The sequence below is a fragment of the Anopheles moucheti genome, chromosome 2 (assembly GCF_943734755.1).
Source record: "Anopheles moucheti chromosome 2, idAnoMoucSN_F20_07, whole genome shotgun sequence".
Taxonomy (NCBI): Eukaryota; Metazoa; Arthropoda; class Insecta; order Diptera; family Culicidae; genus Anopheles; species Anopheles moucheti.
Window position 1 is genome coordinate 36,733,294 of NC_069140.1, and position 18,558 is coordinate 36,751,851.

The 18,558-nt window shown below is 42.7% G+C and overlaps 1 protein-coding gene across 1 annotated transcript in view; it reads left to right on the top strand.

The window, feature by feature from the left end:
* Nucleotides 1-632: 632 nt before the first annotated feature.
* LOC128299607 (uncharacterized) overlaps nucleotides 633-18,558 on the top strand; it is a 122,341-nt gene continuing 104,415 nt past the window's right edge. Inside the window, exons 1-9 of the mRNA XM_053035613.1 lie at nucleotides 633-703; nucleotides 2,803-2,908; nucleotides 2,982-3,078; nucleotides 3,147-3,571; nucleotides 3,645-4,061; nucleotides 4,140-4,276; nucleotides 5,215-5,364; nucleotides 5,457-5,642; nucleotides 5,783-5,856. Coding sequence (XP_052891573.1) covers nucleotides 681-703; nucleotides 2,803-2,908; nucleotides 2,982-3,078; nucleotides 3,147-3,571; nucleotides 3,645-4,061; nucleotides 4,140-4,276; nucleotides 5,215-5,364; nucleotides 5,457-5,642; nucleotides 5,783-5,856 — 1,615 coding nt within the window. The 5' untranslated portion in view covers nucleotides 633-680. The remainder of the gene's footprint in view (nucleotides 704-2,802; nucleotides 2,909-2,981; nucleotides 3,079-3,146; nucleotides 3,572-3,644; nucleotides 4,062-4,139; nucleotides 4,277-5,214; nucleotides 5,365-5,456; nucleotides 5,643-5,782; nucleotides 5,857-18,558) is intronic.

Sequence of the window (18,558 nt, forward strand, 5' to 3'; positions counted from 1 at the left end):
GTCGGTGGTGATTGAAAGTAGTAGCGAACAAAACATCAAAGCACCTTTGTTTGTGGACGCTAGAGCTGTAATACAAAGCCCACAGCTTCCAAAACCCTGATCGGCTTTTCTGATAGTGTGCATCAAGCTCGACATCAGCAGAACAAAACTCACACCAACACCGACGATTCGGAACTTTCGATGCAAATTCGGTAACTTGTTGTTCAAAATTTACTGCCAGCCTCAGATTTTCCCCGTGCGCCTCGTAGGCCCCGTCGTTCAATTGCCCCATTTGAGACCGAGTGTGTAGTGGCCGAAGCAAAAATGTTTCACTGATCACAGCGTTAGCACACGATCAGCGTAGTCGTGACGATGCGGTTGTTCCCACCGGTGCTTGTTAAATTGATGGCCGCAGAAGTTGATTGGAATCGGTGAAACTCGATCGTTATAGCAAAGCGAAGAAACCATACACGATCTCGGCTAAAGGGCGGGAGATAACTGTTCAAAGCATCCCATAGGACAATCCCGAATCCCGAGAGCCTTTCAATTCGATCGACGCCATTTTGTTATCAACCACCAACTATCAGTACGATCACCACCACCATCACCAACAAGCCCTAGCCCATCTGAACATCATCAAACAGAATATCAAGAAACCCCACAACTTCCTCATCTTCCAGTATAGGCCGTAGATATGAGCCATGGCAAAACTGCGCCATTACAGGTGTTATTTTCTTTTTCTCCCGTTCGTTTGTTTATGCATTCGTTTCTGTTTCGGTTTCCAAATTTCACATCGCCACGTCTTCACTAGCAAACCGCACGATCGTTTGCAACTGTATTTGCTCTTTCACGCTCACTTCTCCTTTTAACGCTTTCTAGCTATCGCTCAGTTCGTGGAGTTCTCCGGCTTTCAGTGAATCGTTATTTTCTTTGCGTTGTTTCTGCTAATCGTTCTATCCTCTTCTGTGACGTGACATAATATAAATTTATTTATGTTCTTTCCCTCTACTTGAGAACAAGCTTGCACTGAAAGTGTTTTCGCTTATGAGTTCCGATTTAAGAGATTTTTTTGCGTTTATTGTTCATTTCTGCGTTTCACATTGTGTTCCCATTGTTCTGCTCTATTGCTTCACAATCACATGGTTTTAGATTTCCTATTTTTCTGTTTGGATATGATATTCAAAAGCTGCTTGCTAAAAACATCGTTTTTTTCATCCTCTGTTGCATTTCCTTTTTGTTCATATTGCTCCATGGTTTTAGCGTTCTGACTAATATCAGTAAGCTTAAGCAGTTATTGCAATTTAGTAAAGTCTTATGCAAAAATTGTCAAACATTCAACATATATTTTGATTATTTATAGACCAATCCTTAAGTAATCTAGTAAGGAAAGAAATATATTTATAATGTTTGTAATTTAAGATTCAAAATGAGAATATTTTAGAATATAAACCATTCAGTAAAATAAATAACCATTGTAATATTTAGTTTACCTTTTCATTGCTTCTATATTTGTTAAATTTTATAGTTGATCTATTTTGATTCTAATTTATTTCATAAAACCCTTCCGAGAACTGGTTTCATGCATATACTACTGTGTCCGAAAAGTAAGGTGACACTAGATGTCAAATTTCGTGCACCTAAAGAAGCCCCTTGTTTTTATTTTTCGTTTGTCAATATGTATGTTTTTGACAGATCTGCCAAGTTTCAAGTCACAACATCAACCCGGCTAGTAGTGACAATTTGTTTTCGGAGCTGCGCCATGTGTTTTTGTCCATAATGACCAAGTTGTTAAGTTTGTGGAACAGCGCACCTGTATCAAATTTTGTTTGCGCAATGAAATAAACGCTGCGGAAACATTGCGGATGTTACAAAAAGCCTTTTGGGAAGATTCTATGTCGAAGAAAAATGTGTACAAATGGTACAGTGATTTCAAGAATGGCCGTGAGAAGGTCGAAGACGAGAACCGTCCGGTAAGACCATCCACCTCGACCGACGTCGTCCAAATCAAGGATTTGGTGGTCAACAATCGTCGGTTGACGATACGAGACCTTTCGGAAAGTGTTGGGATTTCCGGCCGGCGGAAAGCGGCCGGATTTGTGGAAAAACAACAGTTGGTTTTTGCACCATGATAATGCGCCCTCCCATACGGCCATCATTTTGAGGGAGTTTTTCACAACAATTGGCACTTATATTGTTCCGAAACCGCCGTAATCACCAGATTTGGCACCAGCCGACTTCTGGCTTTCCAACAAGCTAAAACGGTCGCTTCGGGGACACCGTTTTGACACTATCGACGAGATAGAAGCCGCAGCGACGGCGGAACTAAAGACCATCCCTGCATCCGCGTTTTCCACCAGCTTCGAGGAGTGGCAGCAGAGGTGGAAGAGGTGCATTGCATCGGAAGGGGATTACTTCGAATGGAATGACCTTAATTTGGCTTAATAAAAAAACCATTTAGAAAAAAAACGGAAAGTCACTTTATTTTTCGGACACAGTAGTACAACACTCTAACACACTTCGCTTATATGCTTTTGAAGGCTAATCTTTTTTTTTTCTTCTTTAACTCAATGAGAGATGAACGCTTTTAAGAGTATAGCTTTCCTGTTATGTTGAGAAACATTTATTGCTTGCATTTCACAAAATACACCGGCTCGCATAATGTTTTACACCTGTTACAAAACAAAATAACGCATGCTGTTTAACACTTCTTAGAGGTTATGCTGCAAAAGTTGTTCTATTCTGTACACGCGCTCTGTAAGCATAGCGGAGCATCCATGTTAATTGTTTTGTGTATTTCGTATATTTTTCGGCACTTCCTATCAGGACCATGACGGCGATCTGCTTTGTCTGCAACCTGCCTATCATGTCTCACCAAGTGGGACTGGTATGGCAGGGTGGAAACGGCTGGGACGATTTGGTCCGGGAGCAGGTTAGTACTTCGCTCCATACGGAGTCGCTTTGCGGAGGTGTAAGAGTAATAATAACTTCCCCATCGGTTACAGGTCGAAGAGTCCACCATCCGACAACGCTTAGGAGGAAGGCGGGACTCGGCAGCACAGATATCTGGTGCCTCACCACCTAGTACATCACCACCACCGGGTAAGCGAATTTCTCCGACCATCCATCACGCTGATTACTAATTCTTTCACACTCACACCGTTTCACAGGTGCTCAACGACGACGACGCAGCTCACTCGCCCAGCTCACGGACATCCTGCGCGAATGGAGCGGTGGAGGCTCGAAACGGCAAAAAGCGCCACTAAACCGACGCGAAACACTTGCCGATCTGGCGCGCAGCTTGCCCTGGAACAAAGCGACTACAGCCGAAACGTACAACAATCAGAACAATTCAGGCCACGCACCGCCGCTACGGAAGCGTCGCGAATCGAGTGCGGATTCGGGTGTGAAGAGTTGGTCCTACCGGCGCGATTCACATGCATCCGACTTCCGGAAGGAGCGCGAGTGGGAACGCGATCGCGAAAAAGAGCGAGAACGCGAACGGGAACGGGAACGCGAACGAGAGCGAGAGCGAGATCGCGAACGTGAAAGAGATCGAGATGATTACATCTACTCGGCGGACAATTATCGAAATGTAAGTGCAGAAGAGATAAGCAATGTTTTTCGGTAAACCGGTTCTCATATCGCACGTTGCTTCATCCTTTCAGGGTTCACGCCGAAACTCCAATGACTCTAGCCGTGATCGATCATCGCGCCGTGACTCCACCATCGGTGGAACGGCAACTCCCCCGCCACCACCCAAGGTTGTGGGTGCACAACGGAAGCGCAAAGATTCGCTCGTTGTCGCGGAAATGCCCAACTTCCGGCAGGAGCAGCGACCGTCCACCAGTTCCACCGCGTCCGACTCGGGTCCACTGTTTGTCGCTGTTGGGCACGTGGATAGTGCCTGTCAGGCTTTACCACCACCCACCATCATCACCAGCTCGGTTACACCGCCGGCCACCAGTCCCACCGCTCAAAAGGGACGCCGAGATTCCACTACCCAATGTGGCACGAAAATGACCCGCCGGGATTCGCGCGTCAGCCCTGAAAGGGCCCAACGGCTCTCGAAGCTTCAGCGACAGGTAAGTTTGTTAGAGAAGGCCGATAGTCCTTTCCGGTTCCGGCCTGAACCGCTTTTCTCGATTGTTTTCGAATTTTAGGCCACGGCATACGACGAGTCTTGTTTGCCTCCGGGTGGCTGGAGTCGAAGAAGCTCACAGCCCGCGCTCAGTCCGGATGGTGAAGGACCGGAACGGCAGGCTAGGAGGGACAGTCTCAGTCCGGATAGTGCTTCTAGGTGAGTGAACTCAGTTCATAGAATAACATTCAATTAGACCGTTAAAAGTGATTTCATTATTTCATAAAGTAGAATTGTTTATTTAACTTTTGGCATATCTGTTGGAACTAAGATATAAGGCAATAGGTTGTAATAAAAAATCTTCATTTTTTCGCTCGTAGCATGGATTGCGAACGAAGTTCTTCCCAACATTACATATCAGACAACAAATTAAGCCGCAAAGTACACATGGTACACAGGACTGACTATCCGGCGACATTTAAATAAAGTCAAAGAAAACTAGAAATGGCAGAAAACAGATAAAGAAACAGGTGGAAAGTGCATGAGACGATAACTTTTGTTTAATTTCGAGCTATTGAAGACAACCACAGGTTCATGAAAAGCAAAATAGTCAATTATTTCTGCCACAAAAATGGTATCCATAGCAACACAGTTTGTTGTCACATTCAAGGAGAATGCGTGATTCATCCTTTTGATATAACTTTTGATTTTATTGCCCTATCGGAAACTAAATTCCATAAAACAGCTGATGCCAAATGTTAGAAAAGAGTTAAATTAACCATTTCGTTAAATGTGTTTAATTAAAAAAGGCCAAGTCAGGCCAAACAAGGACTCAAAAATGTGCAATCTTATTATACTCGTCCCTGATGGAGACGCCCAGTCTTTTACGTGTGGTCCACGTTAACCTTTGTGTTATTTGCTTTAAATGTTGCTGATGCTGAAAATTCGTTAAATTCGGTTCCATTTCGAAAGTAACGAAATGTGTACCATTTGTATTTATGATTCTCATGTAGAATTTCTAATATTTATATGCCAAATTATTTCAAATGGAATTTCGAATGTTTATATGCCAAAAATAATTTAGTGTTTATAATCAAGCAACTCACTCTAATTTATCAGTTTTATCTGTCGACTAATTTCTGTTTTTCTTTCCACAGAGGACGCCGTGATTCGCGTTCCCATCTATCACCAGACCGTAGTCACGAACGTGAAGGAAGCCCACGACGCAGCCGCCGCCTGCGAAGACAATCATCATCGGCCGCTCGGCAGCCACGTTCACCCGATTCCTCCAGCTGTTGTTCATCACGGTAAGAGCTACACAGCCGCCACTTGCTAACATGAAAGCTTCCATGCTCCTGATGCTTTACCGAGTTTGTTTCTCGCTTCTCTCCATTGACAGCGATGCAAGTCCTTGCGCCCGACCACCACCACAAACCGAAAGCTCGGCCCGTCCCTCCATCCGTCGCCAGTCAACCACAGAGGAGATCCTGATTGCACGGGGCTTTCGCCGCCAAAGTACCACCGAGGAGATGATACGCTGCCGTAACTTTCGCCGACAAAGCTCGCAAAGCGATGACACCAGCCGGTAAGTATGCGGCCACATTTTACGGTACGGCGAAAAGCTCCTCGCTAAGCTTTTGTTCGCCATTTTCTCCGCAACTGCTTTTCCCCTCACTCACACATACATACATTCACACAGTTTCTCTCTCATGTTTGGTTTCACAGCTATCGTGGCAGGCGAGATTCGAGCGCACAAATTATCGACGGCACCATCGGCACGATGACGGTGGAAACCACGAGTACGTTTTTCGATTCTAGTACGCAAACAGGTATGATTAGTGTGTGTATGTGTGTGTTCGTGTGTGACCGTCTGTTCGTGTGCGTGTCTGTGTGAGTGAGTGGCCTGGTAGGCTCTAGAGCATAACATATTCTCAGCTGCGCTAGCCACTAGCTGATACCCATAAATGCTTCATCCCTCTATGTGCAGAACGTCGAATTGAGTTTGTGTGAGTGCGTGCTTTGAGAAAAACGGTTTTGCAACGCAAGCATATCAGGAACGTCGGTTGTTTACATTTTGTTCCAAAGGATCTTTCAACACCTACAACAACAAGAAAGGATCTCGATCGGTACCTTCGGTATCATTACCTTGCTGGCATAGGGTTTGCCCCCTATGTTGCTGTCCATCTAAACTCAAACATACCCCTGGCTCAATCTCTTCCTACCGAGATTAGGGATTCAAGATGAAACCCCACCGGTGCCGCAGGAAAAGGAAACCGGTGCTTGGGACTGCATAATGAATGAAACTGCCGCTGCTCGGTGGAGACTTTTTGCCTGCGTCATTCATCTGTCATGTCACACCGGCAGACGGATGGATAGCTGAGTTTGGATCCTTTTTTCCACCAGCTTTTCCAACCCACCGTTCGACACACCTATCGTTTGTTCGTTAATCCACCGAGCAAAGCACTCAGCCCGGTAAGCGAGTGGATTACAAAACTACCGACAAAATATTATCCATCCTTTCGGTTTCCGCTCGCTCTTTCCACAAACGTATCACTGGGAATGATGATTTATCTCCTGATGCCCAACCACAAACCGTGGTTCCATGGTGGTTCCGTTTCGGAAACGAGCTTGACATGTGGCGGAAATGGATGCTACTGGAGCGATTTGGATGGGAAACGCTGGAAATGATTGTAAATAATGATTGTCCCCCAAGCTTGTTGCTGGAATGCGCCGCGGTGATTGGCTTTAATTAATAGACCAAAGCATTAAGAGACATAAACGATTCATCCCTTAATAACTGCTTTCGGGAAAGAGATGCAAATATTACAATCTGTACTATATTTTAAGCGAGAGTTAATCATTCACTTTTCTTATGGACGTTTTGTTAAGGAATGATATCAATTTCCACATTAAATGTTGTGATACCTAATTTCGAACTGCGAAACTGAGGGTGATACTTAGGAACAAACTGAGTGAAAAAATGCATCAACTTTAAAAAGCGAATTTAGGTTTCAATTCAAATTTCGAAACAAATGTGAAATGAAATCTACAACATTAACATTTCCCACCATTTATCACGTGGCATGAGTTAAATGAGTGCTTTTCCATGGCCATAATTGTCAAGAATAATGTTCTTAATATTTTCTATGTTTTGTATTTTATTTAAGCAAGATACATTGCATCTGAATATCACAATTGTGAACATTGTTAAACATTAGAACACTGAACGAATTCTTCAAATAACTTTCACTCTATTCGACTGAAAAAAAAACTACCAATTAAAGCAAAAACAGAATATACCATCACCTACAAGCCTATAATATACCCATTGATCTCGGCGCTTCCAACCGCCTACAACCACCTGCACTTGAAGGATATATTTCCGTTCAGCAGAAAAAGGGCGACTTACTTCCAAGGGTATCTTTCTTTATTTCTATGAATAATGCTTCAAGAGAGCGAAAAAATTAACAAGAATAATCTTTTCGAAAAGAATCCAAAACACAACTCAACCCCTAAGGAAAACCATGTTCCATCCCAAGTGCAACGTGCCGTTTCGGCTATTCTCATTCCATTCACTACAATCGTTGCGTAAACTTCAGCTGAATTTGACAAGGCGTGATAAGGAATGGTGCGCACGTGAAAAGCGGAATAAATGTTGATTCCATGGAAAGAAACTCCCCCGCGATAACGCCGTTGGGAAATGGGAGAAAGAAAGGAAAGACACGGGTACAGACCCGAGTCAGTAGAACCATCTTTGGCCGCTTTCCAACCAGCTGCTCAGCCGGCACTGACCGATGCGGGAGATTTTTGCTGAATGAGTTAAACTTCAAAGCAGCTTCAAGAACTCCCCACATCGGTACCAATTTAATGCGACGAACGCTGGCAAGCTAAACTGGAGCAATTAGCTTCACCTTTATCGTTCGAGTCAACGCTTGTTCGAGGTTTGTTGGAAACGCACGTCTGCTGGTTTGTTTCACGCGGCAAAAATGTGTTGTCCTTTCTTGCCTGCACCTGCAGGAATGGTAAGCATGTGTACAAAAAAAAACACAGAAACAGGAAACGGTGCTACCGAAGCGGGTTGCACGGTGGACTAACAATTTTTCACCTAGTGGAATCTTGTACGCGTCTTCTTGTTCACCCCTAAACGTGTCTTTCACACTGCACCGGAAGAAACGGACAAGATTCCTGTACGGAGCAGGTCCGATGGGTTTCGAATATCGTCCGTCCGATCCGGTGCCACTCGCACTCGCAGTGTTATCTGATGCAGCTAATTAAATTTTACGAATGACCTAGCGCCCCGTTGTTGGTCACGATTTGCGACAGCAGTGACAAAGGCAGGTGAGCTGATGTGTGTGTGTGCTGATCCTTCGGTGTGTACAGTTTAGACCAGCCCGAGGTGCAAGGCATAAGGATTCGTCCTAGGTGGATACGGGTGTCGGATCGTTTCTAAGCCTAAACCTCACACACGGGGTCAGAAGGTTCGTCAAGCACGTACCGTACGTGCAGCTCGTGCACTACGTGGTTGGGTGACTCCAGTGCACAGGGTTAGGTCAAGCGAAATGGAAACTGTCATCAACAGCGATGGGACTGGATCGTCAATTTGTCCGTCACTGTGCAGAGTCGCTGCATTTGGAAGGTGCAAACCGAAACGTTCCAGTTATTATGAATTTGTTGCTTCACATGAGACAAGACTCCAGCCAAAAAAGTGTACTAAGGCCAATGGCTAATGATTAATTAAGAACTAAAGAAAAATTAACGACTTCCCGACCCGTCTAACTTATAATAAAAAAAAACCGATAGGCATTGACTGTGTAAACAGTCATACCGGAGTACTCTGTCATCAGATACTTAACAGGATAATGATTGTTGAAGATATGGCTGCTGGTTGGTGTCGCATGTATAAACAATCTCGTTATATTTCCAACTACTTGGGTTCCTGTTACGACTCCCGAGCAGCGAATGATTACTTTGTCAACAAATAGTGTTAAAATGTACGACAAAAAGTGTCAAAATATTAATACTTTTACACAAAATTAATCTTTACAAGCATGATATCGTGAAATCACTTCAATATGAGAATAAGTAACACGTGCGGATATCAGCAATCGGTTTAACATTAGTACTGTCAAAAGTTTGCTACCGTGCTACGAATTTCCGTCTGTCGCGGGAACCAAGTAGCTCAGTTTCCCTGGGGAGTGTTTGCCTAGGTGGACGTGAATAGTAATGAGGAATCGAAATTTATATTTCAATTCATATTTACATTTAATTATCCATCTATCAAGAATTATTTCTTTGCCGTGTTTCTTGATGCGTCTCTTTAAACGATAAAAACAAACAACATCGAGCACAGCATGACGCAGTAAGATGGAAATGGTTGGGCAAAACAATTTATTTATAGTATACTATTGAGTGTACACCATTATACTGGCAAGTTGAATTTCTGATTAGTAGCTAGTCAAACATCCATTCCTCAATGAAGTGCTCCAAACGTTCCCCGAGCATCGCTGGCAGCAAAATCTAATTCCAACAACGCGTATAGCTTATTTTTTGTTGTTCAATTTAAAGATTCACTCCAGAGCTGCTTATCACCAAGGGTTTCTTAGCATCGTCATCATGATTATCATCATCGTCATCGTTGTGTTACATTTGAAATGTACAAAATCGATTCTGTTATTGCTTTGGTAACCCCGCAGGAGAAACGATTTTCCACCCACCCACCTGCCTGTAAACTGCGACTCACTCATACGTAACAAATACACCTCCCGAAGACGTTGCGCACGCGTTCCACTTTTGGAGCCTGGTGGTCGTATTTGCATATCTTCTTAGTACCGTACCTTCTCATCTAAACGATATTTACGTTTGCCTTTTCCTACGTCAAGCATTAACGGACCCAAAATTAGAAATGGTTTTCATTCATGCGTCCTCCTACAAATCAGCATCCTTCCACTGGTGGGACGATTGGCGTCGTATCGTATCCTGGCTGCCACCCTCTTACCAAGCCACGTGTGTTTTCCTTCCCGTATGCCCTGTAAAAGACGTTGACGGTGCGTAGGACTCAAAACTTATGAATGAAAGTACACTTTTGCAGAGGAGTGAAACCAGATGATCAAGAAATAGCTTACCGAACATCGAATCAAAATAACGAGATGCATTAAATCCCCTTTTATCTCCCGAAATAACTTTTCACATTTTGTCGATACAGTGTGAAAAATGGCAGGAAATAGGAGCTTTATATAATCATGTTGGCAAACAAGTTGCAAGAACGGTTTGCGCAATTTTCACCGCGCTATGTGCGTTGTGTTTCATTTCGTGGAATGATCAACTAATCGAACAATTGAATGTGTCAATCGCACGATGTGCACCCACTGATGATTTAAGCTCCCCGTAGCTTTCATCCACGTGGCATAAACACGATCCCAACTCAGTAGGCATAATAGTGAATTGAAATCGCACACAAGTAGGCATCGCTAATTCACCCCAAACCGAAAACATCGGTCTGATTTGTACTGGATTTACGGCACAGTGCTGGGTGCAAAAATACGGCGCTCGCAATCCCGGCCAAGCTCCACGCCCACGTACTTTTGCGCCATTTTGGAAACCGACCGTAACGGGGCAACAATTTTAATTCCTTTCGACGTCGAGCGCTTTCTTCACTTTCACACTTTTGCTTTGAGGATGCGCGTCTTCGGTTGAAGGTTGAAGAAGGATCCGTACCCCGGGCGAACAGCGACGTGAAAGTTGAAGGTACCGTTTCACCGTAAATCTGATTTGCATACCAATGAGACGATGATCGCATCAACTGGTCGCAATCGTAGGGAAATGGGTAGGGACGGTTTCTTTAAGCAGGGACAATGTGCTTAAAATTGTATCGCAAGTACCGGGCAGAAGTCGCAACTAGACCCCCCGCGGGTGGTTGATTCATTTCCACAGCTCGCGACGCCGGTTACGCGTAGCGAAATGGTGATGCAGTAATTTAATGGGGAAAAGTTGTTTGGAAGCAATTTTCGAATCCGCACTTGACGAATCGTTGTATCATTTTAAAAGGCGAAAGAAGTAATTACTGACACCAAGCTCGACGGGTGAGAAGAGTGAGAGAATGGAAGGTTGGGTGTGTTAATCAGTTTCTACTGATTTTTCCAACAGAATACAGATTTCAAATTGTTGACATATTCCTGTCAAATTAAGCTGCGGTATGCAAAGTCGGACATAATCACAAAAATGGAGTTAATTCGTAATTAAAGCAACTGAGCTTTGCATGAAAGAAAGCTATTCACACAGAAGCACAGTACAGTTCCGCTTCCATGGGTAAATCATTAAAAAATGCTCACTGGAAGTTCTAGTCATGCAATGCGAATGATACCGGACGACCCAGTCCGTAAAGTACTTTTACGGTGTACACTTGAACAAAGGGAGGTGTGATAGGCTCAGTAAAGATGTATGATAGGATTGGCAGATGACGCAGATGGCGTTCGTCAGCGGTTTAGAAGACTCCTACAGCAGTCCGCGGCTTTGAAGCTGATAAGTAAGAAAGTAACCAAAACTTTGAAAGATATATGAGTCCTGGGAGTTCGTCAACATTATCTCATTAAAATTAACAGAGTACTATTCCACAACCACAAGTAAGCACAAGCTCTGCCTTGAGATAAAGATTTGTATACATGAAATTAATTGTAAAACTTTCAGCCGCACCGCATTTCAATCGTTGTCAATTTTCTACCTTTTCAAATAATACTTCCTATTCCAGTTAACCTCAATTATTTTGTCAAGCAACCAGTTTAAACTCACAGCCAAAAGATAAACCAGTACCATCCACTTTATGTGCTTGTTTAGCTACTTTACGCAACAGTAAGCTACCCATTCGCTTTCCCGATAGGAAGGAATGAAGGGAAGGAAAACCAACCCTACAAAAACCCCTTTTTCGAACAGTTTTGCGCCGTTCCCATACACATTATGGCACACATTTCCCTGTCCTCTTCACTCTCTGCTTCATAATCGCTTAATCTGTTACCATTTTCAAACTGCATCCCGACAAACGGTGTGTTGCTTTCTGGTGTGTCTGGTAGCGTACAACCAGAAGCATCCAAACGTTAAAATGGACTCCTAAATTTGCTGTCACCAGCCCCAAAAGTCATTGAATAACATCCCCCATTTTTTTTCTTCTTCTGCAAGGCCACACGTAAATGGTTCTGCTGTCGACCCACCCGAAACCCCTCGTGCGGTGGTTCGTAATTCTGGGCAAATTCGTCCAACCTCATAACAACCCCTCAATGTACGCCGGGATACAGCGAACTCAATCGAAAATCGCATAAAATCACGTTTTTCTCCACCTGCCCCACCCGGTTCGCTTCAACAGTTTAAGGGTGGGAAATGTCCCTAATGCCTCTTTGCCTTGAAAGCACCAGCAAAAAAAAAAAAACAAAACGAGAACATGCTACAAAAGCAAACAGGAAGAATATCAAGAACTTTTACCCTCCGGTGCACTCTCGTTCCACTGGGTTGGACTCATCACCAGTCTCGGTTATTGAAAGAGCACACCAAGCATCCTTTGCCAGCCGTAATCTTGGAGGGAAAAAAGGGCAGCTTTTTGATTTCGAGCGCTCAGCGCTGTCATCGATATTTGGGTCCCGGTTTCGGCACGCACACTTCCCAGCCTTCGGTGGATTAAAAATGTCTTGCTCAAAACATTCGGCAAAGCGTCGGTTCACCTGCAGCTAGGGCTGCTTTTTTTATGGCAGCAGCAAAGCAAAGGTGCGACCCGAAGTGAAGGGCAAAATGCCGTTCCAATCGAAAAGAAAAACAGACGTTCGTATGGCACCATTCGAAGTGCCGCTACAAGTTGATCCGGTTTTTTTTTTTGGTTCAGTAAAGTGTGGCAAAAAGAATAGCAACTTCCAGCAACCCAGCTCAGGGCCCCGTGAATGCGTTTTGTTCGTCTCAAGCGGAGCGAAATTTGTTATTTTTGATCGGTTTGTTTTTGTTGTTGTTTAGTTTTCGGCGCTTCTTCTGCTTCACATTCCATTCTACGAAACTTAAGCCTTTTTTACGATCTTCGGTCACGCACTGGACCGAACCAGCCGGCACTGAAATCAAACATCGGTGGTCGTGCTCCGTTTTTCGGTATAGATTTTTCGAAAGTCTAAACGCTCGTCATACGATGTAAATGTATGTGTGCGGTTTGTGTGCATGGGGGGGAAGGGGGGGGGAGTACGTTGCTCGTAGCATCTTCTAGATGATTTATTTGCCTTTTTGGTCGTGGAAAACGTATGGAAGCATTAGATTGTGATGCTTTACAATCGCTATACAAACCGGTACGTTGTCAGAAAGGAACAATAGAGCCGAATACGGCACGTTTAGCACGTTGTTTCGTTAAGGACTGTTCAACAAGTTAGATCTTGTGTAAATTTTCGTATTTCAGTGATCAGACTAAAGGTTATTTTGTTTTAATATTAGTAGAATATTTTATTATTTATTTTTGTTTCATGATGACGCCATTTTCCTTACTGTAAATCAATTAAATTTCTACTAAAAAAATAATCACTGAAACCAACAATGTTAAAGAAAAAACAACCCAAAATGGAGCTAAGGCTTACCATGAAAATAACTCATCAACTTACCTCATCGTCGCTGGGATGGCACCCTAAACCGTTCATTCAATTTAATGCTTCGTTAAACGGTGCTACATAAATTATGGTTGGTAAAGACAATAAATTTTGATGCATGCTCATTGCCATACTCACCGGTAGGGAATGGAACGCTGGAATCCTTCGGGTTGGCCGAAGGGTGAAATTATTGTTCCACATTTATGCCGGTGCTTCTTGGCGAACGGTTGCCCCGGCGCATAGCGGGTGCACAAGTGGAATCATTTTTCATGATGCACTTTAATTATAATTGCACTCGAAGCAACACAATGCCAACGCAGTGCTAGTGGTGAAGCATCGTCGATTCATTCCGTTTGGCAAAAAGGTGTTCTTTTGTTATGAGAATGCAATAGATTTGTAATGAAAGAAGAAACCAATACACGATGAGACAGTGCCTGAACATTTTGTGAGACTATGTGGTGTGTTTGCAATACTTACGGCGAAAACAAACATCAAAATACTGCATCATACATTGATGATCTCAAGTTAAACTTAAATCCTTTCCAGCAACGCACTGGCGAGGTCAACGAACCAGGATTCGGGATGGCGGATTATTGTTTGAAGGATAATCTTGCGAAGGAAGGTGCTTTATAAATACAGTTGTAACCTAGCATATTACGTAACACTTAATAGTTCATTATAGTCGGGTTAATAAAGATGATTTTTTATTATTTAAAACATAATAACAAATTCAAATCATATCCTTCATCTTCACGCGCACGCTTTTTCTATGTCATTTTGACTTTGACAGTTTATATTGCATACTTTCTTCAATTAAATAAGCTAAAACTTACATTTAATGTAATAATTTGCTTTACCAATAAATATATGTGTTTCGGAATGCTTGATATTTCGCTCTAATCATAAAAGCACACAGTAACTTAATCAATCTTTCTTGAATTGGAACATTTCTGGGTGTTAATGTTGTTTTTTTAATAATAAAGAGTAAAATAAATTTTCACAATCAAATTAAATTCAACAAAAGTCAGCAACAATGTTAACCCATTTCATCGTATTTTTTCTGCTACCTTTCTGTCGGCAGCAGCTGGCCATCGAAGCGGTTAAAAGCAAACCCTGATTCAGCAGATGGCGAAAAGAAAATGTAGACCCGAGATAAGAATAAATTCACTTACCGCCACACACACACACACACACAGCTATCACGCTTTGAAAGCGTCGCATAAAGAACACCTTTAATTTGCTCCATCCCCAAGAACACACTGACTAAACTCTTATACAAAAAAAAAACGAGCAACACAACGCCCGAAACATATTGACCGCCGGCAGTGTCATTCACGAAAAAATCACTCCAAAGGCAAATGGCGATGAATAAATCATCGTCCTCCAACCGTTATCGGCCAGCTAACAGCAGTTAGATTTTGCGTTCCTTTCTTACCCACTCTTTTTCGCTCTCCGTTTCCTTCGCATGCCAATCAAAGCCCCAAGAGTGTCCCATTTCATTACCACTTTCCCACTACAAATAGCTTCCACCACGGTTGGTTACTTGTTTAGGTTTCCGCGCAAAGGTTTCCGGGTTTGGTGGTGGTTCACTTTTTATCGATCCCGGCCCAAGATCCTTCCACAAGGTACGGCAGGGCCGGAAAAAAATACGGAAAGAATATGGAGAATCTTTCATCATGTTTGGCAGCACTGTAATGTTGCTGCGTGTTATCGTGTTGTTTCGCTGCAGTTTCACCACCGTTTTTCTGTGTGCGGCAAAACAGTGACATGAACCGCAGCAAACGTTAAGCATTTGTTCGTCCCGGATGCTTCATGATGGTAGGGCATCTCTGTACAGCCCCACCACGGTATCGCGCAACATCTCGCAAAATTTGCCCCTTCTTGCAGGTTTCTGCATTCACCAGGCCACGAAAAACACCAGGCGTCTCCATCGCCATTAGTTACGATTCATGGTCACTAAATTTGATGAGCTGGGCTGTTTCGGTGAAGCGTTGCCCGGGTGTGGTGACGCTACTTTGAATGATTTGATATTTCTTTCTCATCATTCTCATCCCGAAGGGTTCGGCTTAAGGTTTTAATGCGTTCCCAGCGCTGCCGAGAAAGTGTTGTCATTATTCAGGGATGGTTCTTTTTTATAGTACCGTTGTTTGGTTTTACGCCAGTGCACGGTACCATCCCGTTCACCCGGAACGTCAATGCATCATTGTGCCTTTTGTTCGTAACACTTTCGCTAGCATGAGCGTTGACGAGCGTCACCCGTTTCGCTACAGGCCGCTAGCGCTGACATGGGGTTGCAAACCGAGAAAAAAAAAGAAACAAACGCTCATAAACGAAGTTTAATGATGTGGAAAAGATTGCAAAACCGGACATCGACCGGAAGGAGTCCGTTTTGTTTCGGTGCACAGCACACCATAGGCATCGGAACGTGCTACCGCTTTATATCGAAGTCATCTTCAGCGCTTCCTTCAGCGGTTGTTTATATGCGGAGGCTATCTTTTACGCTAAAGCATAATGCACGGGCCAAACGTTTTCATTTCTCTCTCTCTCTCTTCTTTTTTTTTTGTTCGCTTGTTTTGTCTTTGAGCTTGAAACAATAAGATTTATAAGCAAAAACTCAACTCACTCCCAAGCGCCATGTAATGAGAAAGTGAACAAAAACCCAGTGAACAGTGTAGCAACAAACTCTTCCACGCTAGCAAAGGCAGCAAGCCGACGCACGACGAAACGGGCAAGTTTATGACATTCGGCCGTAATTAGATCAAACTGTCCCTTTATTCACGAGCACCAACGACAAGGACACACTTATCGGTTTGATCCCCTCGTGCACTCCATCGCGCTCACCACCGGTTTTGCGAAAAACTGCCGGGGCAAAGATGGGATGGGAAACGATGTTTTCCGCTTGGTTAAAAACTTTCACTTCCTGCTGCTGGCGCTTTGGTGGCCCGCTGGATCGGTTGGCCTGATGGGAAGGTGATATTTTTGGTCTTTATCCAAAAAAAAATGTACCCTATTTTTACACGGCCCGAGTGCTACGGGAAGAAAGACAGAATAACAAGAAAACGGAAGCTTTTTCTTCTGCTGTTTTGTTTTCAATGTTCGGTTTTGAATATTTCTCAATTTTACCCTCAGCCTGTTTGGGCGGTAAAAAACACCTGATCCCTTTTGCACAGTGGGTGTGATTCATACAAATATCGAGATCACAATTCAAATTATTCATATATTTGTAATTTTGATGTAAAAAATGGGTGGTGAATAATAAACTTATCAAGCACGAGTTGGATGGTTTAAAAGTATGGAAAATAATGTTGAATACATTATTTTTTAGATACATTAAATATACATAATTCAAAGTGATAAGAGTTATTGTACAAATTACTATACGAAAAATTAACCTTGTTCAACTTAAAAAATAAGCCTTATATAGCTGATAAGTGTCTAATACCTTCTAGTACCTTTGCAAATGGTACACATGAAAACATTGCTTACATCATTTATATTTTGGTATCATTCTGGTTGAATATACATATGACATTCCTGAAGAGCTATATAAAACTGTTGTAGCAATAAGATATAAAAAAATAAACATATCCTCCATAATTTATTATCAAAGTAACATTTTATATTTATATTGATTGCTTAAAGTAACAAAATGTACATAGTGAATCTTACAAATTATTAAAACCCATGGTTACAAAAAATATGAGAAGAAAATAATCAGGCTAACAAAAATGTAATTTGACTCATTTTTATTCTTATTACTTAAAGTTTGGTGTTTGTATTGCCGTAACATGTGGTTGGACGTTTATGTTCGAGCCTGTATCACACCAAAACTGAAACAATTACGCTCATTGTAACTTCCATAAACAATTTACTAAATAATGCTACAAAACGAAGTACTGGAAAACACTTGAATCTACTACTAACTAAATGGAAACAAGTGTACATTTAAATTTTCTTAGATATTTCATGTACGTCTAATCATAAATTTCTCAGCAATACGGCCTATCGTGAATAATAAAAACTTATATATTAATATATCTCTCTCACTATTTCCCTACAAGATATCAACAAATTACGATGTTAAAATTGAAGCTTAAGAACATGTTAAACTTTTCGGTATAGTGACAGATATTTATTTGCAGTTGGTCTTATAACCACTCCACTAAACACCTATTGTATCCCTGTCTGCAACCACTGTGCACTGGTGTTTTCATCGCTTCCGGAAGCAATGGTTCTTATATTGAACAAGCTCCCCCTGCCATTGTGGGCAGGATGGTGAGAGGAAGTTTTATGAGCAGTGCTTCCGGTTACACCGGACCAAATTTGACGCGTTGGTTGGTAGAAGATTATTAGCGATATTTTCAAGCGGAATCAAGAAGCGAAAATTTAGAAATAAATTAAACTGAACGTGATATTTTCGGTTTCAGCAGTGGAACCTCTTTTTATGCGTCCGGGTAGTCGAGCTAGTTGCACGGTAGACTTCCCGTTCGCTAGCTTGTATCTCTTAAATTATGGATCACTTCCTAGTAGTACAGCCGTTAATGTGTGGCGGAAAGCGATGTTCAATTTAAAGTTTGTGATGCCGTGGAAAATGATCTTCCGTTGCGTGCTGCTGGCTGCAAGCTTATTCGCGCCGATAGGAGTTTTCTGACACGGAAAAATAGTTGTTCGTTTGAGGAAGATGCATCCCGCCAGTCAGCGGGCATGGGTAAGCACTAGGGCCGATTCACTGCATGGCACGTGAAACTTGACACTTGTTATTGTGTTCGGATGTTTGCTTTCTTTAGTGCACACACTCTCCCGGATCCAGACACCGTTAGGTGGAAAGAATCGCATGTATATGAGAGCATTTTGCTGGATTGTGAACGATGGAGATGATAATAATTTCCGTACATGAATTGA